The sequence below is a fragment of the Oculina patagonica genome, chromosome 9 (genome assembly GCF_052425735.1).
Source record: "Oculina patagonica isolate OP01 chromosome 9, crgOcupat, whole genome shotgun sequence".
NCBI lineage: Eukaryota > Metazoa > Cnidaria > Anthozoa > Scleractinia > Oculinidae > Oculina > Oculina patagonica.
This window is the reverse complement of record NC_135766.1, coordinates 6363001-6384551: the sequence shown is the minus strand read 5'-3', so window position 1 is coordinate 6384551 and position 21551 is coordinate 6363001. Positions and strand designations below refer to the sequence as shown.

General features: G+C 37.0%; 4 protein-coding genes across 5 annotated transcripts; 1 reads left to right on the top strand and 3 right to left on the bottom strand.

Annotated features, from left to right (window-relative positions):
• The first annotated feature begins 76 nt into the window (after window positions 1-76).
• Window positions 77-4511, top strand: LOC144665924 (C-type lectin domain family 4 member E-like). The gene is made up of 4 exons (XM_078527208.1): window positions 77-125; window positions 1507-1612; window positions 2479-2871; window positions 3842-4511. Exons 2-4 carry the CDS (start codon window positions 1546-1548, stop codon window positions 3874-3876), a joined length of 495 nt encoding a protein of 164 aa, XP_078383334.1. The 5' UTR covers window positions 77-125; window positions 1507-1545; the 3' UTR covers window positions 3877-4511.
• A 128-nt stretch (window positions 4512-4639) lies between these two features.
• Window positions 4640-7933, bottom strand: LOC144665925 (fibroblast growth factor 1-like). Of its 2 annotated transcripts, none has more exons than XM_078527210.1 (3): window positions 7504-7933; window positions 5936-6009; window positions 4640-5462 (listed from the first exon to the last, which is right to left on the bottom strand). In XM_078527210.1, the coding sequence occupies exons 1-3, from the start codon at window positions 7619-7621 to the stop codon at window positions 5286-5288; spliced, it is 369 nt and encodes a 122-aa protein (XP_078383336.1). In that variant the 5' UTR covers window positions 7622-7933; the 3' UTR covers window positions 4640-5285. The 2 variants fall into 2 exon arrangements, with proteins under 2 accessions (XP_078383336.1, XP_078383335.1); XM_078527209.1 differs by having other exon boundaries at window positions 5936-6039; window positions 7504-7926.
• A 795-nt stretch (window positions 7934-8728) lies between these two features.
• Window positions 8729-12601, bottom strand: LOC144666075 (fibroblast growth factor 2-like). The gene is made up of 3 exons (XM_078527426.1): window positions 12252-12601; window positions 11038-11141; window positions 8729-10023 (listed from the first exon to the last, which is right to left on the bottom strand). Exons 1-3 carry the CDS (start codon window positions 12376-12378, stop codon window positions 9844-9846), a joined length of 411 nt encoding a protein of 136 aa, XP_078383552.1. The 5' UTR covers window positions 12379-12601; the 3' UTR covers window positions 8729-9843.
• Window positions 12602-15016: 2415 nt separating this feature from the next.
• LOC144665568 (uncharacterized) lies at window positions 15017-17965 on the bottom strand. Its single transcript, XM_078526820.1, has one exon. It carries the CDS (start codon window positions 17565-17567, stop codon window positions 16605-16607), a length of 963 nt encoding a protein of 320 aa, XP_078382946.1. The 5' UTR covers window positions 17568-17965; the 3' UTR covers window positions 15017-16604.
• Window positions 17966-21551: the final 3586 nt, after the last annotated feature.

The following is a 21551-nucleotide window of genomic DNA, read 5'->3' as shown; positions in this document are numbered from 1 at the left end:
TAGACGGAATAAAACACCATTGCGCCAAGTTTCTTTCTTGGAAAGCTTGATTTAATAACCGTTGCTCTTTCTACAGCCAGGAAGACGAATATTTGTGGTAACCAGAGACTTTGGAAACTCAAAATGTAGGTATTCATTTCGAAAAAAAGTGCTAGGTGGTCTTTAAAGGACTCTATGACATTTACCTGTTAAAGTAGCAATATATCTTCAAAGGTAGTGTAAGCCCAATTTAAGCCTTTCTTTTTGCTTTGTTTCGCTTGAGTGTGTTAGTTTACATAATGAACTTCCAGTTAGAAAAACACTGTGGAAATCGATAAACTGACAGAAAAATAGAGTGCGACGTATTTCAGCTGGTATTTTACTGGAAGCTACTAATGTTTTCCCCTCGTGTTCTGGTATATGTTTACTTATAAAAGGCCTTGAATGGTAAAACTTGAAGGTTTGTCGCACTGTAAAGGGTTCATGATCTACAACCAAATGGGACGTGTTTTGCAATATAGATCTTTTGCATAAATGGCGCCCAAATTTGCATATCAATACTTAGTACACCCTTAGCCTCATGTGGATGTTTATAGACAAAGGATTTTTTACGTGAAAGTGAGGCTTAGGATGTATATGTATTGTTATTCAAATGAAGACGCCATTTATGCAAAGGGTTTTTGTGTTCTATCAGAGACACACAAATATATTGTCAGTAGTTTCTCTAGCAACCTTTTCTGGCGTTGATATAGGAAATCCCAAATAAACGGAAAAAATTAAAAAGAAGTAAGCACAATCTGTTTCTTCCTTATACAATATAATAACACACCTTCAAAATTATGATATTCATCGTTACGCTATCTTATAGGCAAAAAAGCAAGCAAGCGATGCTTTCAGTAAAAAGAATTAGTGAATGAGTGATTGCTCGCCTAATAGGCAATTTCAAAATGCCTATTTCCTCTGTTTTAAAACAAGTCCCGGTGCAAAACCTTTCATATCGAAATGAGTTTTACAAAAGAACATTCACTGTATTGAGATCAATCGTTTCAGGTTGGTTGAGTGCATGAGATTTAATCCTGTTCTATTGGAAAAATACCATTTTCGGGGAGTTTGGTTGACCGGTTTTACGATTAGCACAAACCTCTTTTGAAACGGCTGATCAAAATTAAATATTAAATCGTTTTAACCAAACAATGAAAAACTTTTTTCAGTAGATCACGAAAAAACGCATTCACCGGAAATGGTTTGTGCCATAAGAAAATAGCCTTACAGTTATTTACTGCTTCAACAGTCCTTCAAATTGTTCAACTGGGACACTAACGAAATCCAGCAAAGCAGGTTGCGTTTGAAATGTTTCATCTCAATGGAACATGACCTAAGAGCGGCAAGAACTTTGCCTTACTCAAATTACTAAGTGCCTTGAACCGTATCTTCTAATAATAGGTTTCCTGCTTAAACGCGTACATCATTTATGGCAGCCAAAATCCCTGGTGACCACACACATTTCTTTCTTTCTTACATCAAAAGATATTTCGCCGACTTCATTTACAAATTCTCTGGGACACCATGGCGCAGTTGTGTTTTTTAGCAGCGATAGGCTTCATATTCCTTTGCATTCAAGGACTTGCCAGTGGTAAGAAATGTTGTTCGAGAATGAAGTATATTTATCTTTTTTGTACTTATCTTCCCATTTTATATGTATTCATTTTTTTTTTCACGAACGTCCACTTTCGCTTAATACAAATCCTTACCTATCCTTTTTAACAATTACTTCATTTGTCCAGTTCTGCGGTTCGACGCGTTTTATTTCTGCGTTGTGTGCGAATAACGCGACGTTTAGTTAAATGTACTTTTCGGACTCCTAAACAACTTCGAATTCAAACGTGTTTAACCTTCGTTGACCACTTTTACACACAATCTGACATTTGCAAAAGTTTACATCTATAAGATTTAACTTATTGGAATCCGTGCATTTAAGGACGTTCGCGAGAAAACCTTCCCACATTGACTTTTTTTTAAAACTATCACCACTTTGAGATTATGAGTTACTAATGCCAAAAATTAAAAAAAAATTGTGGGCCACCGAACTCGTTGCCGGAGATAAAGTGTCCATAAGACCACCCTAGATCTGTAAATCAAGCTTCGTTATTGATTATGGCTGTAGTGTCTTTTCGATTACAAAATATTTTACATAAATCCCTGAAATACAATTTTCTCCTCATGAAATCGTTAAGGTATAAGAGCTGGAAACCGTTTTGAGCCTCTATAGATAAACGTTGTTGGATTTATTATGCTCAAAGGAAGCTTTTTACCAAAACAAACTGAAAAAAAAACTTCTAAATTCCAATTCGATCGGGAATCCGAGGGTCACAGGTTTGTTAGTCGCAATGACTTTTAAGTGCTACCATCGTAAAATAAAGACGATTTATTTATTTACTGAACTTTTAAAACTAAACATATCGTATATCAAGATTAATCTACTTCTGATCTGCTCCACAGGAAGCACAGATAAATGCTTTGGTAACTCTTGCTACACGTTCTCAGACGCAGAATCAGGCAAAACATGGTCTGAGAACCGAGTCACCTGCCAAGGTAAAGGAGGCGATCTTGTTTCCATAGAAACCGAAGACGAATGGCAGTACATCAATGGCGAGATTCAAAAGCTTTGCATTGGAGTACCCAACGAATGGCACGTAGGCTTGAACAAGGTGGGAAGCGTTTGGAAGTGGGTAAATGGAAGACCTCTAACGATCAACAAATGGCAAGAAGGGCAGCCATCTGGTGACGGACCAAAAGCAGTGATTTCAAAGGATTACCCGCCGACATCACAAGGCCTATTAAATGATCTTGCAAATTACCACCGTAGAGCTTTTGTTTGTGAGTTGCCCAAAGGTAAGAGGATGAAAAAGGCAAACGGAAATTGAAAAAGTACGATGCACTTCCATGTGCTTTTTAAAATATTTTTTGTTCAAAAGAATCTATCGCTTTCTTTAATTTAATGTTTTATTTAACAAGAACTATAACCGTGACGGATGTTTAGGCCAGATTCGCGAAGCTGCCCTAATAGGTATTGTTTCTTAACAATAGGCCTGTGGGGGAGGGTACCCGGGGTAAACTCCCTATAGTGTACTACTTGGGGAGACTGCGCCCGAAATGATAACGTTTTTCAGGCTCTTCGTATATAAAAAGGGCAGGTAGTTCACGAGTTGGCGTAAACGAAAGGGTAGGGAAAACTGTTATTAATCGGGCGTAAGTCCAATTCTTCTCGCCTGGCTTAGGAATTTCTACTTGGTTCAGACGCCGAACTTTTCATGCGCCGATGCTAATGCATAAATTAATTTAATGCATTTTGCAAGCAGTTGAAATCAGAGAGCATGCATGAGTCGTGGCGAGTGTTTACCAACAAATGTTTTAGGAACGGCTGCAGAACGGCTTATTTCGTTTGACGTCTGAATAAACAGGACCAACAGGTGTACTTTTATTAATTTTGGGTCAGTCCAAATTCGAATTTAGTTCAGCGCATGAAAAGTTCGGAGTCTGAATCGGGCCTTAGTTTTCCAAACATTGTTGTAACTTGGTTGCAATAAACAATGCAGAGTTAAATTCGGGCAATTTATTTATTTATTTTTTTCCATTCACTCCAAAATCTCTGGGTTTTTGGTGTTTTTAATGCAAGAGAAACGAAAAAGAAGAAACGCTCAGCTAAAAAACATTTGGATATAATTATGCCTAGTTCTTGGACACATAGAACGTTTGACTCCAACTTTATCTGTCTTTTAATAAACTTGTTTCAATACTTTGGCAAAATATTAATGTAAAAAACCATCATATCATAGCTGATACTTTATGTCATTTTCCACAGCTACTTCAGCCCAAGAGGATGAAGATGAATACTGATTGTCATCGTGATATTTATTAGGGAAAATCATTTATCAACTTTGTGAAATCTGATATGCTGCGGTAAAATGAATTAAATCTACGTTGTGATTGTTTGAAGCATTTTAATCTATTCCTGACTCGGTCAGTTATCTTTTTTTGTCGATTACTTTTTTTCCAACGCAGTCGCTCGAAGATGGGGTGTTTAATAAATGTTGCTGGGTCATTCTGATAATCTCATCTGGATGATAATGTAAATTGTGAAACAAGGTAACCGTTGGATTCTAGATTGAGTTCTGGGTTCAAGCAGTTATGCCTAAAAAAATTCGTGCAACGGAAGTGACATGCATAGCATTAAAGGGCAACGTAAAAGAAAAAAAGTTAAAGGAAGTTTATTGTAACACTTAACACTTTTTTGTTTATACAACAAAACATATTAAAAATGGTGATATCTTGCTTTCTGTTCGATCACACATTTTCCCTGATATTTAAAATTAACAAAAATTATACTATAAAATATCTCCTATCTGCCTTGAATTTAAATATATTTTAGATAGAAAATCAAGTTTAATAAATAATAACTGATATATTTTTTAACCATATTAACATCATAATTTTGTTCATGAAGTTGTTGAAAAAGTAAGTACTTTTAACAAGTAAAAGTAAAGCAGAAAAGAATAATCCAAAACTAAACGTCACAGGGGACTTGGAAAATGCCTAAACTGGAACAGAGCTTCGACAGGCCAATCTCTACAAGGCAAGTTTGATTTTCTTTTCTGTTAGTTGCATAATATAAATAGATACTTTTTTGCCTTGTGCCGATCTTTTCTGTAATTGATCACAAAACATGTCAAAAGTGTGACTGACGCCTACAGCATTTTATGTGACATTTTTCAGTGCTCATCAATACCACATTTTGACAACTTTTGTGATCTATTACTAAACAGACACAGGACAAAAAGAAAACCAATTGTTAATTATTTAACATGATTCTGTTGTTGGAAAATACTTCGAAAATACCATTGAGAGTTTTCTCGTTATGCCGTCAGCATTAGTTGTTGAGTCGCTGGTAACCTGTCTACTACATTAACAGTAATGCTATGAATGTGCCACAATCCTTTTTTCTTTATAACAAAGTTATGACTTAAACTTTAATTATAAAATGCCGCTTAATCCAGAGAACGTATCTGAGAAATGAAATAATAAAATAATATCAAATGATATTAATAATAATTCTCACGTAAATGTTAGATTTGTTACCAAAAAAAATTTGGTAGGCGAAAAAAAAATTCGTGCAAAGCTTGCATGTCCCCCAGAAAAAATTCTTGCAGCCAAGTAAGCTGTAAAAAAAATCGTGCACCGAAAATTTTTTACCCCCCTCACTCCGGTTATATCTAATGGTTCGTCCCTTAGGTTAATGACTTTCTCCGTTAAGGTTGTGTTAAGAAACTTGCAGCCCTCTGTCCACGTTTAGTTTTGGGCCCAGACTTCGCCTCGCCTTCTTTTGTCAGCGCTAGATACCAGTCAGGATTTAACATGGACCGATAAGAATTGTATTTGGTCTCAAAAATCTCTTTGAAGACGCATTCTGGCCGAGATGGGCGGGTCTGTGGAATTAAAAAAACACAGTAGCTTAATAGTAAGCAATGGCGTGCAGTTAAACTCAGGTAGTAATAAAGCGAATAATTTTCAAGACGGCCAAAATAAACGCAGGCAGAAAATTCGTTGAGCTGTTTTTTTTTTGTGTGCAAAATCTCGAGTTGAGGTATTGATTAAAGTACCTATATACTGGTTGTGTATGTTAACTTTTCTTTCCCATATAAGCCGCCAATCAAGCTTGTACATGACAATAACGAGAAAGCGAAAGCCCCTTTGGTCACTGTACTCGAAACTGAATTCGATCACTCGCTGAATTCGAAACTGCGAAACTGAACAGCACAGCACTCCTCCTGCTATGGCCGGTGCCGGTGTCTGTCACCTCCACCCCCCCCCCCCCCCCCCTCCCACTCCCGTGTTCATCACAGTTTACCGTTTAGTCCAAATAAAACTAGTCAACAAAGACATTATATTTATCACTTACTGTGGTATATAATTCCCCCTTTGCATTCATCGCAATGTATTTTCCTGTAACTTTTCCTTTGATCATGACCTCAGCTGTTTCAATAGAATCCATTACAAGATATGCTATTAAGAGTAAGAAAAGGTAAATAGCAAGAAATTCAAATTAAAAAGACACTGGAAACAAAACGCTGTTTCTTACAAGACTGGAGAAAACCTCAACTTTTTATCAGTTTGCCGACAATTCATTTACATAATACTCATAATACACCTGGGTAGAGAGAGGCACTAAGGTAGTTAAGTGCCAGATATTTGAACTGGGGATTAAAGAGTTTTAAATCTTTAACAATCTTAAACATGAAACTTCTCAAGATCTCCGGCTCTAAGGTCATTTTGTGGAATTGGATAACGGGGAGTAAACCAAACAAAAAACAATAAAAAAAAAAACAATCAAAGCTCAGGAATTGCAATATATCATGGCTACCTTTTATTAAATTCAAGTATTATGATGAAGTTTGATGACATTAACTCGGGGGGGGGGGGGGGGTTATGATCTATGTACCAACGCATTTTCAAAACTAACAGTGAATGATTGGCTTAAAAATGTACGACAATATATGAGAAGAAAACCAAGGCAGCTTTAATGTGATCATAGTATGGGTCGTGTTTTTCTTTTTCACGTCTTGTTGAACGCAGACAATGCTATTTTTCGTCGTGTTTTTCTTTTTCATGTCTTGTTGAACGCAGACAATGCTATTTTTCGTCGTGTTTTTCTTTTTCATGTCTTGTTGAACGCAGACAATGCTATTTTTTGAATGACAGCCAGAAGTTCCTTCCTTTTAGTTTCAAGACTTGAATAAAGCAGTAGAGATGACATGAAAAAGACTGGTCTTTTGTTATTTAGGATTTGGGTTCTGTCACAAGCAAAACTTGGTTTTTTGAAACTGAAACATGCATAAGCAATGAAAAGACTGATGAAGTACTATGTTAAAAGAGGTGATAGAAAAGTAAAAATTCTACTGGAAGGCGGCATAATTAAAAATGAAACACGCGGACGTTTGTAGCAAAAACTTAAAAAGCTTACTTTTCCAAATGTGCAGGATTTATTAAATCCTTTGTTACAAATAACTTTTTGTTAATTTATCGAATTTCAAGATAATACCACCTGTTTTGGCTCAGTTTTATAAAAAACAACTGTTTATAAACATTTCAAAAATCAACCTTGAATAATAATAGATAATCTGATAATAAGAATTAGAATGAAAGGACTTCTTCAGATCAAATGACAGCCTTTTTAAAGATTTCCCTCTTCACATCGAAATATTAATTCTCCTAACGAAATGTTTGACATTTCCTTTAATGTAAGTTCTGAGAATTAGGCAATATATCAAGAAGAGATGCCGCCCTCACTTATTTTCAATATTCCCATCACATATTTTTTCTTAATAACGTATCGATATTGTTTCGAGATATAAGAAGTAGATTACTATCGAGATAAAAGGTTAAAGCGTTTTTTGGTTGAATTACAATATTATTCTATCTTACAAATTCATAAAATAATTAAAATAGCGGAATATTTTTTTTACTCACTGTAAAGATCGTTTTCGTCTCTGCTACCCTCTACTCCGTTCTCAGTGACTTTAAGGTAGTAGCCGTGGCGGCATTTCACACGCTTTTCAAGCGAGTAGCTTGGTATTAAGTCACCCATGTTCACGCCTGTCTGATTGATCTGTGATACACCGAAGATGTTTTAAAATGGACGAGTCTAAATTGTTGGCACACCCTGATAAACCGTGGTCGACGCAAAGTCTTTTGTTTCGCCCGCCCCTGTCAATCCTCTTTATAACTTTTGCACGAGGATGACACGTGATGTTACTTTTCATTTACATCGTTTCTTTTGGCCAGCAGGGAAGGGGAAGGGGAACCCAGACAACTCTGGATTTGGGTGGATTTGTATGGACCTTTATCGTTATTAAATGTAAGCGCGTTAACTTTTATCCTGCACGAAGATGCCTATCCAATTCAAATTTAAATAGAGCGCGTGAGAGTTGTGGGTAAAAAGCTGGGGGAGGGGGGGGGGGTGGTGGAATCCCTATAATGCACAAAACGGGGAGGCTCCACCCAAAAGGAGTAACTTTTCATGGTGGAGGTATTACAGCAAAAGGGTAAGGAAAACTGTCATGTAGATATTTATTTATTTAGGCCTTTCAAATTATCTTGAACAGACCCTAAATATTTTAAGGGGTTAATAACTCAAGAAAATAGAATCAGTATTCCTACTGTAGGTATGCAAAAGACCACCATTTTCTATCGAAAGTAAAAAGAAGGGTTATTTTTCTGTCAAAAATGGTATATAAAAGGGTTAGGATTTGAACCTTGACGTTTGGACCATTGGACCTTTAAGTACCCCCCCCCCCCCCCCCAACGAGACTCTTTTGTTGGACTTTGTTAGCCAAAATGACGATAAACTTATTCACAACATTTTCCTCGCATACTGTTAGTCTTGTAATTATAATGACTTTAAGATTATCATCTAGATTCCCAATTATAAATTTCGGTCTTTGCGCACCACCACAATCACTGCAAGGTTATCAATGGGAAGAGCAAATCTTAAATTTCTTTTTCGCGTCTCGTTTAACATATGCAGCGCTATTTTTTGAATAACAGTCAGAAGTTCCTTCCTTTTAGTTTCAAGACGTAAATTATTCAGTGGAGATGACACAAAAAATTGCCTTTGTCATTTATTTTTTGCAACTGAATTCTTTCCAAATGTAAATTCCTGCTTTCTGAAACTGAAGTGTGCATACTGTTAATAAAAATCGAAAGACTGTTTCCTTTAATGATTTGTATTCTGAGGAAGTTTACAACCGGGGGGACCGGTACCCTTTTGTGAAAGGGGCGAGAATGCTTGTCGTCTCGTTCTTAAATTGCAAATTTTTTGGTGCCACTCAGGATGTTCAGCATAGAGCTTCAATATTTTTATCCCATTAAGGCATCTTTTAGGATTTTACGCGAAGCGCCATCATACTGCGTTGATGTTATAGGTCGATCAGGCATGAATTATATCTTTAAAGTAACTACCGGCCCGGTTATTAAAGATGCCTTCAAAGGATGAATAACGCTATCAAGTGGATATAAAATCTCTGTCAAGCGGATAAATGGATATCTATTGGATAAGTTCTTTTACAATACAAACTAGGCTATCTACTGGATACCGATTCAGGCCCAGTTGTTCAAAGGGTGGATAACTATACAGTCGCTATCCACTGGATATTCATGGCCAGTGGATAAATGTTGGCAAACTTGAAATTATGCTCTCCACTGGATAGCGATTAATCCAGTAGATAGTATTATACAACCGAGAACTGTGGATAGCGTCATTCATCCTTTGATCGACAGGGGTAATTTGTATATGCCATAAATGTATACAAAGCGTGAAGGATAAGAGAGATAATACCCCATTCATATCTTAAAACTTTTCCAGTTATTCTTTTATCATGATTTTCGTTTCCAGGCTTCCTCGGATTTTTATCCTCGCGCGTTGTGTGGTTGTTTTGAACTCCAGTTTAATTTCGCGAAGAACGAAAAAAAAGGGAAGATGAAAGGTACTCGCGAAAATGGCGTTCAAAGCATCCACCCTTTGTAGGATAATTTCGAAATTTTCAACGTTCCCATCCAAAACAAAGTCATCTCATATCTTCATTTTTTTCATATTGTTATTCACTTCTATCGTGGCCATAGTTATTTCCTAACGAATTTCTGTCATTTGCCAGGAGCCCATGGGATCCTGCTTTTTCCGAGTATTGTTTCAGAAAATCAAACCTTCCTATTATCTAGGTATGCGTTAGAGCTTCGTCAAAGGTCCTGTCCTTATTTTAATTATTTAAATTTTGCTCATTGTCTTTGTGCTTTGAGAATTATTACGACAGATTATACACTTCCCGCTAAAAATTCCACGGCCCTCTGGCCGGACGCAGTTTTGGGTCCAGGCTTTGCGCTGCCATCGTTTGTCAGTGCCAGGTACCAGCCGGAATGTGGCCTGGACTCAAATGAGCTGTAGCCATTTACGCCATGATGTTCTTTGAATACACAATCTTCCATCAAGGAACTCTGTTAAACAATCAAACCACATCTTACTGTTTACGGTTTGTTTACTGCGCATTTCAATATGACGCGAAATCTGCTCAATGAACGGTTGGGTTTTTCGCTGCCATCAATCATCTTTATAAGTGGACCTTTCAGGGAACAAAGTCACTTGAGGGGACAAGAAAGGTAACATCTGTTGGTTGTGATTGGAAGATTAAGTTCCCTTTTGTTTCCTTCTTTAACTCAAGGTTCCTTGATTGTGCATTTGTTGTAGTAATTATGATTGACACTAGCGAAAACGCAACCGTTGGTCAGGTTTCGAACTTTAGATTTCGCGTGTTATTGAGGAGCGCGGCAAGGTAAAGTCACCCACTACCTCTTGGAACGAGTTACTTCATTGCTTCTTTAAACAATAGATAACAGGTGATAACAATACCTCTAGCCCTGAATAACAACAGTGTATACAGCGGTCGAAAGTGGTAGTGTCTTACTGAGCTAAATAGCCTTTAATCTAATGAGCAATTTTTATGCTATTGTAAAACGAGAACTAAACCATGGAGACACTAATTGTTCCCGTCCCCCTCAGCACAAGACTCGCGCCCAAGCCCAGCCGACTAAGAAAACGAGAGACTCTGGAACAAAAATAGGAGCAAATCGCCACGGCGTTAGTTACTCTTGGAATCGATAAGATCAACAATTGGATCCGCAGTAGTCTTAACTTTTCTGCAACAAAAAAGCGATCACGCCAGCGAGCGAGTGATCGAGTGGAAAGTGTAGTCCGTCTTTTCTCTTAGGGGCCGAGGGCGTTTCTTAATTTATCCCTGGGAAGGCAACGCAGAGTCCCAACTCCTTTTCATGCGACAAAAACCCTTCAATGCCCGGCACTTCCTTCCTGAATGTTCAGAGAAAAAACGTACTGCAAGCAGTGTAAGCAAGGAAACAGGTGCTGTCAGGACGAGTGAGTGCGTAATGCGTGCGTGCGCGTGCGCGCATGTAGTGGGTGAGTGACACAAATATACGTACATTCCAAATACTTACGTAAGTCAAGAGGTTTCCATTACTATCCATTCCAATATATCGATTAGATACTTCTCCTCGCAATACGATTTCCCCTGGAGCAACGGATATCATTTCAAGGGTGGCTGCAGGTCAATAAAGAGTTATTCTTAAAATACTGCAAAAACGGAGTTACGAATCAATAGAAGATAGAAAACCTGAGTCTACTTCAATGTAGCTCTGTTTGTTAGCACTTGCATGTGCATCGACGCAAGTTTCTCGTCGCACCCGACGCAAATACAGTAAACTCTCTCTCTCTTAACGGACACCTCTATAAGACGGACACCTACATAAGACGGACGCCTGGTGTTGGTCCCGTCCCTGCCATTTTTCAGTCACGTGGAACTGACTAATACAACAGAAAATGCTCTTTTGCGACTTTGAGTTCGTTGGTCAGATATTTAAAATAAATTACCATCTCTTAACAACATGATGTCAGGATTTATTTTCAGCACTTCTTATCTGCTAGTCGGTTTGTGCGTCAAGCCACACATAACACGACTATCAAGTCATCGTACATTTCAGTCATTGCTTTATTACACAAAGAAAATTACCGCCTACTCGACTGAACATATGAGAAGTCGAAACTTCTCGTCAAATCGATCGCCTCGGCCTGCGGCGTGGTTTGGTCAAGTAATCGAGTCTTCCCAATAATTTTTAAAATAAAGACTCATATTTGCAAGCAGGACAAAAATCACACGCGAGCGTTTGTAATTTTTCTCTCAATCCTTATTGAAAAATTAATATTTTAATCATCCCCTTCAACTCGTCTCGCGAGTCTGAAACGCGACCCTCTCAGCCGTTGCGAGAGAACGGCGAACTGACTCCTTTTCTTTGTCAATATAGTGGATCATGAAATATCAACTGATAAAGACTTCATAAGGCAGCACACATAGTAAACCAAGTTCTTTTGCTGTGAAAAACCTGTCAAGTCAACATAATTCTTGCCAAATTTTCAAGTGCTTTACGAAGAAAGAACTTCTGGTTTGTTACAATCTTCAACAGAAGTTGTAAACAATACATAAATAAAAGTAATAAAAAATCAAACTTTAAAATCACAAGGACTAATTTGTTTATCATGTTGTACAAAGCTCATCTATAAACGAACTAATTCCGAAAACTCAAATCGTTGTTTGCGGCATGTTTGAGTTGCGTACAGTATGTGTGTGTGTACAAAACCAAATAATTAAACTTACTATAAACATCTTCGGTGCGATGTTGACTCCCCTCAACCGTGTCTTCTGTTACGCGCAAAAAGAATCCGTGACGGGAGACCAAGAAAGCCTTGCGAACCATGTTTGCTGTAATTTGTTGAGAAGTCATGGCTGGCGAGGCTGACGAAATGTTTGAAGTTCTATGTTTGCTTCAGGCAGTGCTTTTCACTTTCAGAGGTGAATATGCAAAGTGTACTAGTGTAGATCTAAGAGATTCCCAGCCATAAAGGGGCGCAACTCATATCTTGTGTATTAGTTCATTCATTGAAATAAAATAAAATCCAACCGCCTTCCCACAAATATTTTTTAACGACTCTAGATCTATTTGCATCCGTTTGCCGTAAGTGGAAACTACAATAGTTAGATAGCAAGAGCTTTTAATTGCGGTGTTTAACATAATGGCTTTTCTTTTCGATGCTTTGTTTGTTGTGAGTTAATTTGCATGTTGTATCAGTTGACCACTCATGCGTATGTGTCTGGGCACAACGGCTGTGGAATTTCAAGTAGCTATAAAAAATATATCAAAGATAACTGCGACTTGAGAGTACACTTGAGTTATATAGCGCAAGTGTTTATGTCCAGGACATTATATTCGCAAGAGGCAGCCTGGTACCTAATAAATGTCTTTTCCTTGGTGGGAGGCGCGAGTGATGAGCGAGGCCGTTGGCGAAAGAAGGCATTCCACCGTCCATGACGTCACAAAAGCATCATGTCAAAAGCAAGCGGAGAAAGAGCGCCTGGGTACTAGTATCTCGTGACGTCATTATTAAGATTTTGCCCATTAACAACATTTTCTTGCTTCTTGTTGCGCAACAATGTTGCAATGCAAGCTAAAAAGCGTTGTTGCGCGTAATACCATCCGTGTTGTAAGTTACGGTAACGCAGCGCAATGTTGCTCATTATTAATTCTACTTGGCTTCTATTGTACTGTCACATCCTGTACCATATATTGATTGACGTGACTCGTTATGGTTTATACATGCCCGTCTTTGGTGTTCTATCGCAGCTCTACCATTAATACCAATAATGTTTAGGGAATTCTTTTAGGGCAAATTTGTACAAGTTTCACCAATAAACAGTTTGAGAACATTGTGAAGTCAAAATTCGTTGCGATCGCAACGTCAAAAGAGGTCAAAGATACCCTATTTTGGACCGTTTGAGGCTAATAACTCAAAAACTATTCGGTGAAAATTCTTGTTTTTAATATATTTTTGTCTAACCGAAAAAAGGAACAATTTTGCAAAATCTATAGGAAGGATTTGGACCTAAGGTGGATAAGGTTAAGGTGGCTCTGAACTCTACTTGTATCGTGGTTTGTTTTGTGATAGAAACCTCTGATCTGCAGCTCGCAGTCCAATTGTTTATTGGTACTGTGAACATAACATCGAAAACCAATTAGATTCGCATTTTTTAGTATAAAACGCTAGGCTTTTTCTAATGTTTATCAGCTGTGAAAGCTTACAAGGAAAAAAAGACCAACCTATTTAGAACAATTTGTCCAAGTGCCCGCACATTTTTTGTTTCAATTTGGATACGCAATTATAAGGCTGCCTTTTCTTGAGCAGAGTTCTTGTTCCAGTTCGCTAATAATTGTTGAACGAAACAAACCTTGCAAATGTTGAAAATGTTCAAACCTCGTTGGATCGTGCGAGTAAATATCACTCCAAACTCGTAACAATATTTTTTCCCTGAAAAAAGTTAGATCATTTGAAACTGGAACAGGCATGCCCGCATTTCTTCATGACAAAAACAACTCATAAAAAACGGCGAAGAAAGTCAATTCATAGTGTCAAATACAGCTAGAAAAAAAAAACGAAAGTTATAAAAGAAAAGGAAAAAGAGACTCCTTCAACTCAGCTGCCTAGTCTCTTACGTAAAATCTCCTTACTTTTCATTGTCTTTGTCTTCTCCTCCCTTCTACTTTTTTTTGCGGGCTGAATAAATACTGCTAAGTTTAACATCGATTCAACATCCTCGTATAAATGGCGCAGACACATCAGGTTAGCTAGAAAGAAAGTAGATAAGTACGTACGTACGTACTTAAGTAAGTCAGTCAGTCAGTCAGTCAGTCAGTCAGTCAGTCAGTCAGTCAGTCAGTCAGTCAGTCAGTCAGTCAGTCAGTCAGACAGTCAGTCAGTCAGCCAGTCACTCAGTCAGTCCGTCAGTAAGCCAGCCAGCCAGCCATTCAGTCAGCCGGCCAGCCAGCCAGCCAGCTGAGTCAGTCAGTCAGTCAGTCAGTCAGTCAGTCAATCAGTCAGTCAATCAATCAGTCAGTCAGTCAGTCAGTCAGTCAGTCGACCAGCCAGTCAGTCAGTCAGTTAGTTTTACTATGTTGATTTAAAACGAATGAGTTACTGTCAAACTGCAGGGTGGCAAGATTTTTCTTCTATTTATTTTGTGCCTGCTTCCTTCGTCAGCAAGAAACTTAGCACTTCGTTACATTTTGTAATGAGGTGGTCTGTAATGGCTGTTTTACTTATGATGTAATTTTTTCTTTTGAGATCATCAGATCATCCAAAAACGTCAGTGTTGAGAAGGACAATGAAGATTGAATACTGCTTGAAAATCGCAAAGGAATATTGACTACTGGTTTAAGAAAACGAATATTGAATATTTCAGTTTTCTAACCCAAAACAATGGATCCCGTCACCGTGAATAATGGAGTAACAATACGAAATTTAAAGATAACCAAGAAGTAATCAGCAGTACTCGTGGATAATGGGCTACAAATAATGAGTCACACGGCCTGTAGGCTAAGAAAATCACTTGTAATAGCTTTTCTGTTTATTATTAAGCGTAAACAACCCGACCTATAACTTATTTCAGGCGTTAATCTCTTTCGTACATGATTTGACATGGTATATAAATTACATTGCGATGAAATAAAATTTACGGAAATAAGTTCATTAAAGGGTTAAAAAAAAGGAATGAACTTAATTCCTTGGGTGCTTTTTTATCAACGGTGCTCTTACGGCCGTTCAACGAACTATTTTAAGCTAACATCTAAATTAATAACACTATTATTTGACCTAAAGGGGTACATAATCCGGAAAGACTTCGCAAATTCTAAATATTATTGACATTATTCAAACCGTCTCCTTTCTAAACAGTAATATTTTAGCTCACATTAAACGCTCCGAACAAAAATAGAATAAGTGAATTTAAAATAGCACTGGAAACAAATCCGGAAATACCAGTCAAACTTGAAATATTCTTGAGGCCAGTTGAAGCTTATCTGTCACATCGAAGCAAAATTGACATTTGAAAAAAAAGAAGTTTCAAGTGAACAAGTCTTATCTTTCTTTTCATATCTGATTCTAATATTAGTTTTATTTGATTCTATTTTCAATATAAGATCTGTCGCGTTTCACCACAAAGACGTCAAGGTTTCGTCAAATACAGAAAAAATCCACAAATAAGACAAAGAAAAATAAACATTACTTTGTGGATTTAAAAAATACACGTATTAAAAACATTCTTGGCTCGCCTTGTTTGCTAAATTAAGCAGTTTTAAAAGCATTAATAATCCATTCCGCGAGCCATAATATATAGATAAAGACAATGAACTCTTTGTCATATTTATACATTTTTTTTAAAGTACAGATTTTATTTTTAGTCGGAATATTTACATTTAAATACTGAATTTATTTCTTTTTCAACTGACGGTCACGTAATTTAACTGACAATAGTTACTAGTTATATAGTAAGTCAAAAAGCCATGAAAATTTCAACAAGACTTTCGAAAGTATAAATAACATTTTTTATTCCGAGAAAATGTTCTCGATCAGATAAACTGCGTTCAACAACAAGAGGTCATGCTGTCTTTTCTGCTTGCAACGTAAACATCGCATTCGACAGTTCAAATATTTGCATATATTTACTATTAAAACCTTGATTCTTTTGTCTGTTTTTCTCTTCGTCGTACAATAAGTCCAATTCTATTTGAGAATTATTTATACATTTTGCAATATATCCTTTAAAGGGCAAACTGATCTAAACGATACTTAGTAAAAAGGCCTTTCAGCCTACCTAAATACTTCGCCATCTTTTCTAGCGCGCTTAAACATTATAAAAACACCTGTCCTATAAAATAACTTTCCGCTAGCCAAAGCTGTCACTGCAAGCAAAGAATATTCCTATAAGAAAATTTTCGGCAATAGCGCTTTTCAACCAAGCGTTTTCCAATCAAAATTTGACGAATAACCTTTCGCAAATTGCTTCTCTCAAATCGGCTAGGCACGCGTACCGAAACAATCCGTTAAATTAAAAGGACCATAATAAAGTCACAAATGTACCGCGCTCTTTGCGTTGTAGCAAAAGGCAAACATCACTAATTTATACAAAAACCTCTTTCTCTTCGGCATAAGCGGCTGTTTTCAAGTTGATCGTTTCTTGAAGCTCGTAGCTACCCTCATTTCGTTTTTTCAAGCGATGAACCAAAAATACAAGCAGTATTACTGCGCAAGCTGCGCCAGCGAGCAGAGCCACTAGAATTTCGATCGTCACGAATCCAAATAAAGTTTTTCTGTCTTCGGTTTCATTCGGCGTAGGATCTTTTTGATTTTGTACATCGCCGCCGCCTTTTGTGGTAGTTTCAATTGTTTTGGTTTGTTTTGTAGTGAGTCCGGTGGGATTTACACTCATCGAGCGACTAACTATAGCGCTATAAGGTTTCGAAGCTCTCGACGACGGCGGTGGTGCATGAATCGAACTTTTGGCCGCGGCGGCCGTGTCGATTGTGTTACCTCCACTCATGTATGGAGAGCTGAATAGCGGATTAGTAGCAACAGTATTACTCGAATTTCCATCAGTTCTTTTGGTTGGAGTTATATAAACCGTGGCATTACCTATTGGGGCAGTCGTTACAAAAGTCGTCGTAGCGTTCGCCGAGACGGTCTGTTCTAGTGCACGGGTCGAGGTAGTAATGCTGTACGAGCTGCTTTCAGGTTGCACGTTCACACTTTTATCGTTTCCGTCAAGAGGTGATGGTTCATCGCTTTGCACGTAATCTTCTTCGTCGCCACTTATTTCTTTCTCGCCATCTTCATCGTCAACAGTGTAAGCCGAATATTCTTTCCTCTCGCCATCTTTTTCACTTTTGGTCTTGAGTTCGGGGTACGACGCATTGGGAAACTCTTCGTCTAAAATCACAAATTTGTTTTCCTCTCCGCCTACCTTGTTTGTCTTTTCTTCGAGTGCTGCATTCTCGGCTCCAATTTTAGCGACATTGCCTTCAAAACAACCATAAATTACCGCACTACAAATGACAAATCGAAAAAGCTTCATCATAAATTCCATTCTTGCGACAGACGGCGCTAGCTTTCAGTTGAACCGTAATAAAAAGGGTTAATTCATCTTTTGTGCACGCTCTCTCCTTTTTTCCCGCTCTTTGCCAAACGTCAGTCAGATCTGTATGAAAGGCCTGATGTATCGCACAAGCGAGGACAGCTAAGGAGTTCCTGTGTGTTTTTCAACTTCCTGTGAAATTGGCCTCTTTAGGCACACTGGTGTTTACATTCTGCGGTTACCTACCGTAGCCGCCAGAGCGAAAAATTGTCTGAGCGAGGGCCAAGTGAAACTGAATAGCTTGGGCATAGTTTACAAAACAATAGAGAAGGTTTTCAGTTGTGCCTTGACAATAGACAAACTGGATTTATCATTTTGCTGTCAGTATAATGACAGGCCTTTTTGCGCAAAGACCTTAAAAGGCGGGTTTGGGAACTAATTCTTTTTTATGCTAATTAAAATCGTACTTCAGTTTTCAGTGACTTTAATACTAATTTGACCAAAGCTTTCAATATGTTTATTTTCAGTTTCTAAATATCCCTCACCTTGCTTAATTCGACCGTAATTAAAAGAAAAAACCTGCGATTCTGTTTTTCGCGACGATATAAAATTTTAAAATCACGTTTTCGATGATAACATTGCCAAAAAAAATTAAAATATGCCTTTGAATTTATTTACATTACAAATGAAAGAAAGCTTGAAGTTTCCATAGAAAGGAAAAGTCCGCGAAAAATATTTAAATGTCTTTATAATAATACCAAGTTTTTAATTGCGACTCTGCATTTTTATGCTAACTAAAAAGCATTTTAACTGCTTCGAAAATATATCTTATTTGTAGATCTTGATAAAATGCTCGCGGCTTTAAAATTCAATCTTGTGACAGGGCCGCAAAAACTTAAATTATTCATGCCAGGATTTGTTTCGACTTTACTATCGCTAAATTATTCTGAATGTGCGATTTTATGTAATCAATTCGCCCTAAAAGGTATATAATTTTCATCACAACTCGTTTTTTCGTCATTTCCTTTATTTTATGTTACGTTCTTTTTTAATAGTTAGACAGAGTCAATAATTTACAAGGTTCCTAATTTCGATTCCCAATGGGTTTGTTTTGAAATTGAAAACACCTGCTCTTCAAGCTTCATCACAACAAACATGGCTAAATGTAAACAAAAAACCTCAAGCAGAACAGAACGGCTTTTTGACGACAACGTGCCAAATGTTTCAGTTTCGTGCCAATTAGGAAAACGCATTAAATTCATTGGCTCGGCAGAATTGTTTGAAGTGTTTTGACCAATCAGGACAAAGCCTTAATTTTCCCTTTCAGCCAAGACGTATTTGCTTTGTTCTTTCTCAATGATCAGTCAAATACTAAATTTGCGCATGTTTTCCCTCCAATGGCGATTGTCTTTGTCTTCTCTTTTCTTCATTGACAGTTTTTTAAAGGAAAAATTTTCATCGCCGATTGTATTGTACTGATGTACAACCCACGCCAAATTTGTAATCGATTTTATTCAATGGACTCAATGCTACGAGGCTGTACAAGTATTGAGTTTTATAATGAATAAAAATAACGAATTACGGGGTTATTGCTCCGTTCCCACCGCAAGCGAATAGTATAAACTAATTCGCGCAATCTGATTGGCTAAATTTTATCTCGACAGTTCGGGTGCAATGGCTATCTTTGCCATCCTTTCTATATGTCACGAAAATGACAAAACAAAAATTATGGACCAAGCTTATTCAGTCATGATGTAAAAATATTGACGTCGCTTATTCGCCATGAATTAACAAAATGAACTTGGTAAATACTTCTCATTCTGGACCTTACGTTTAATCATTAATACCGATTTTCACCAATTTCATTTTAATCTCATTTCAGAAAAGAAAGTCAATTAATAATAATAATAATAATAATAATAATAATAATGATGATGATGATGATAATAATCATAATGAAAATAATAATAAATTAAATATTATGCGAAATAAAAACGTTTATTTTTGATATAAAAATAATAATTATAGAAATGATAATAATAATAATAATAATAATAATAATAATAATAATAAAATTAAAACTATTACTCCTGGTGTAGTTGTTTCAGATCATATGTATAATATGAAGCCTAGCGTGCACAAGGTGATTATAATTTTTTTTTTCCAATCAGGGAGATACTCCAAGAAAACAAACCCTTTTCCCTAAAAGCGATAATTCTCTCATCTGCAATCAGAGTCAACAACACGTTTAATTGTTTGAAGGGAATAGGTTTTTTCGACAATTTCCTTTTTTATTTAGGAACAGCGAAATTAATGCGAATTGGAGGGCAGCTCGCTTCTAAATAAAAAAAAACGCGAAAGAGGAGGTAGATTTTTAAAATGAAGGAGATTACGTGTATAAACGCGTTTAACACAACGAAGCGCAATTTGTGGTGACAAAAAGAACCTTGTTTTTTCAACATTAATTTTTTGGCCGAAATCATAAGTTGTTGTGTCAGATGTCGAACCACCCTTCTGAAAGCAGGCATTAACTGGAATTCTAATCATTTCATCATGTTCATCGGGCATTGTGGCATCTTTTGCGGGCTAAAATCGTACCGTGGACCAATCAGGAACAAGAAAATAACGAAGCCAGCCAATCAGAACTGAAAACCATTCAACTGTTCGCGCCATTTTCTTGCTGGCTGGCAAACCTGGAAGCTGGCATCACTTCAAGCTCCTTGAGTCGAGACGCTTCCATCTGCACTTGCAAACTTTTTTTGTAACGAAAAAATTGTTGAAGGACTGAACGGGGACGCCAATTCTCGGTCTTCTCAGCTAGATGAAGAGGAATTACAGAAACTTAAAGAAGAATCCAGGCGGCGAAGTAAATTTAAGTTGTTTACATATCCTCTTTGTTACCTACCCCTGAAAATATAATTAAGGAACTAAACCAATTGATATACAAATTTTTATGGAAAGGTAAAGACAAAGTAACCAGGGTATCTGCGATAAATAACTATGAGGAAGGAGGAATCAAAATGGTTGATATTGAAAGCACGATCAAATCTCTCCGCCTCTCCTGGATGAAAAGAATCTTTAGTGATAATTCCGGCACATGGAAGAAATATTTAGAATATCTTCTAACGAAGGAAGGTGGCTTCTATCTTTTCAATTGCAACTATAACATTAAAGATTTAACTATAAATTCTCAATTCTATAGAGAACTATTGAAGTGGTGGTCTGAATTTCGCACAGAAAATGCAGCTGACACCAATTGGAAAAACTTAATTTGGAATAACCACGAAATAAGAATAAACAACAAACCAGTTTTCTATAAAAGGTACTTTAATTATGGAATTCGGACCGTGGAAGATCTGCGCTTTGATCTTGACAATATTGATTCCTATGAATTACTTGCGAAACATATAGAGAAGACGAACTTTCTGGAATGGACTGGTCTACGCCATTCTGTACCGCCCAATTTAAGAAATACCAATTTTGTTCCAGATTACGCAGAACTGAATCCATCTTTTAAGATTGACGGCTGCCTTTTCGATGTTACTAAAAAGAAATCAAAGGATTACTACTCTCTTTTTGTCCGTAAAAAGGCACGCTTTCCTAATATTGCACAAAAACTTAAGTGTAAATTTAATTTATCCGATGAAGCATTGAAAAAAGCATTTTTTTCTTCCTCATTCAGTCGCTTTTGAGCCATATGTCAAGGCCTTTCAGTTTAAGGTATTAAACTCGATACTTTATACAAATTCAAAATTACATAAAATCGGTTACATTGAAGATGATCTGTGTTCTTTCTGCAAACGGGAATCAGAGACAATACAACATTTCTTTTTTGACTGTTCCTACTCAATTTCCTTTTGGAAGGATTTTGAATCATATTACTTAACTTTGACAAAGCAACAAATACATCTCAATTTGAAAGATGTTGTAGTCGGTGTTCTAACTCCGGAACGTCCCTTACTAAATTATCTATTACTTGTAGGAAAAATTTACTTA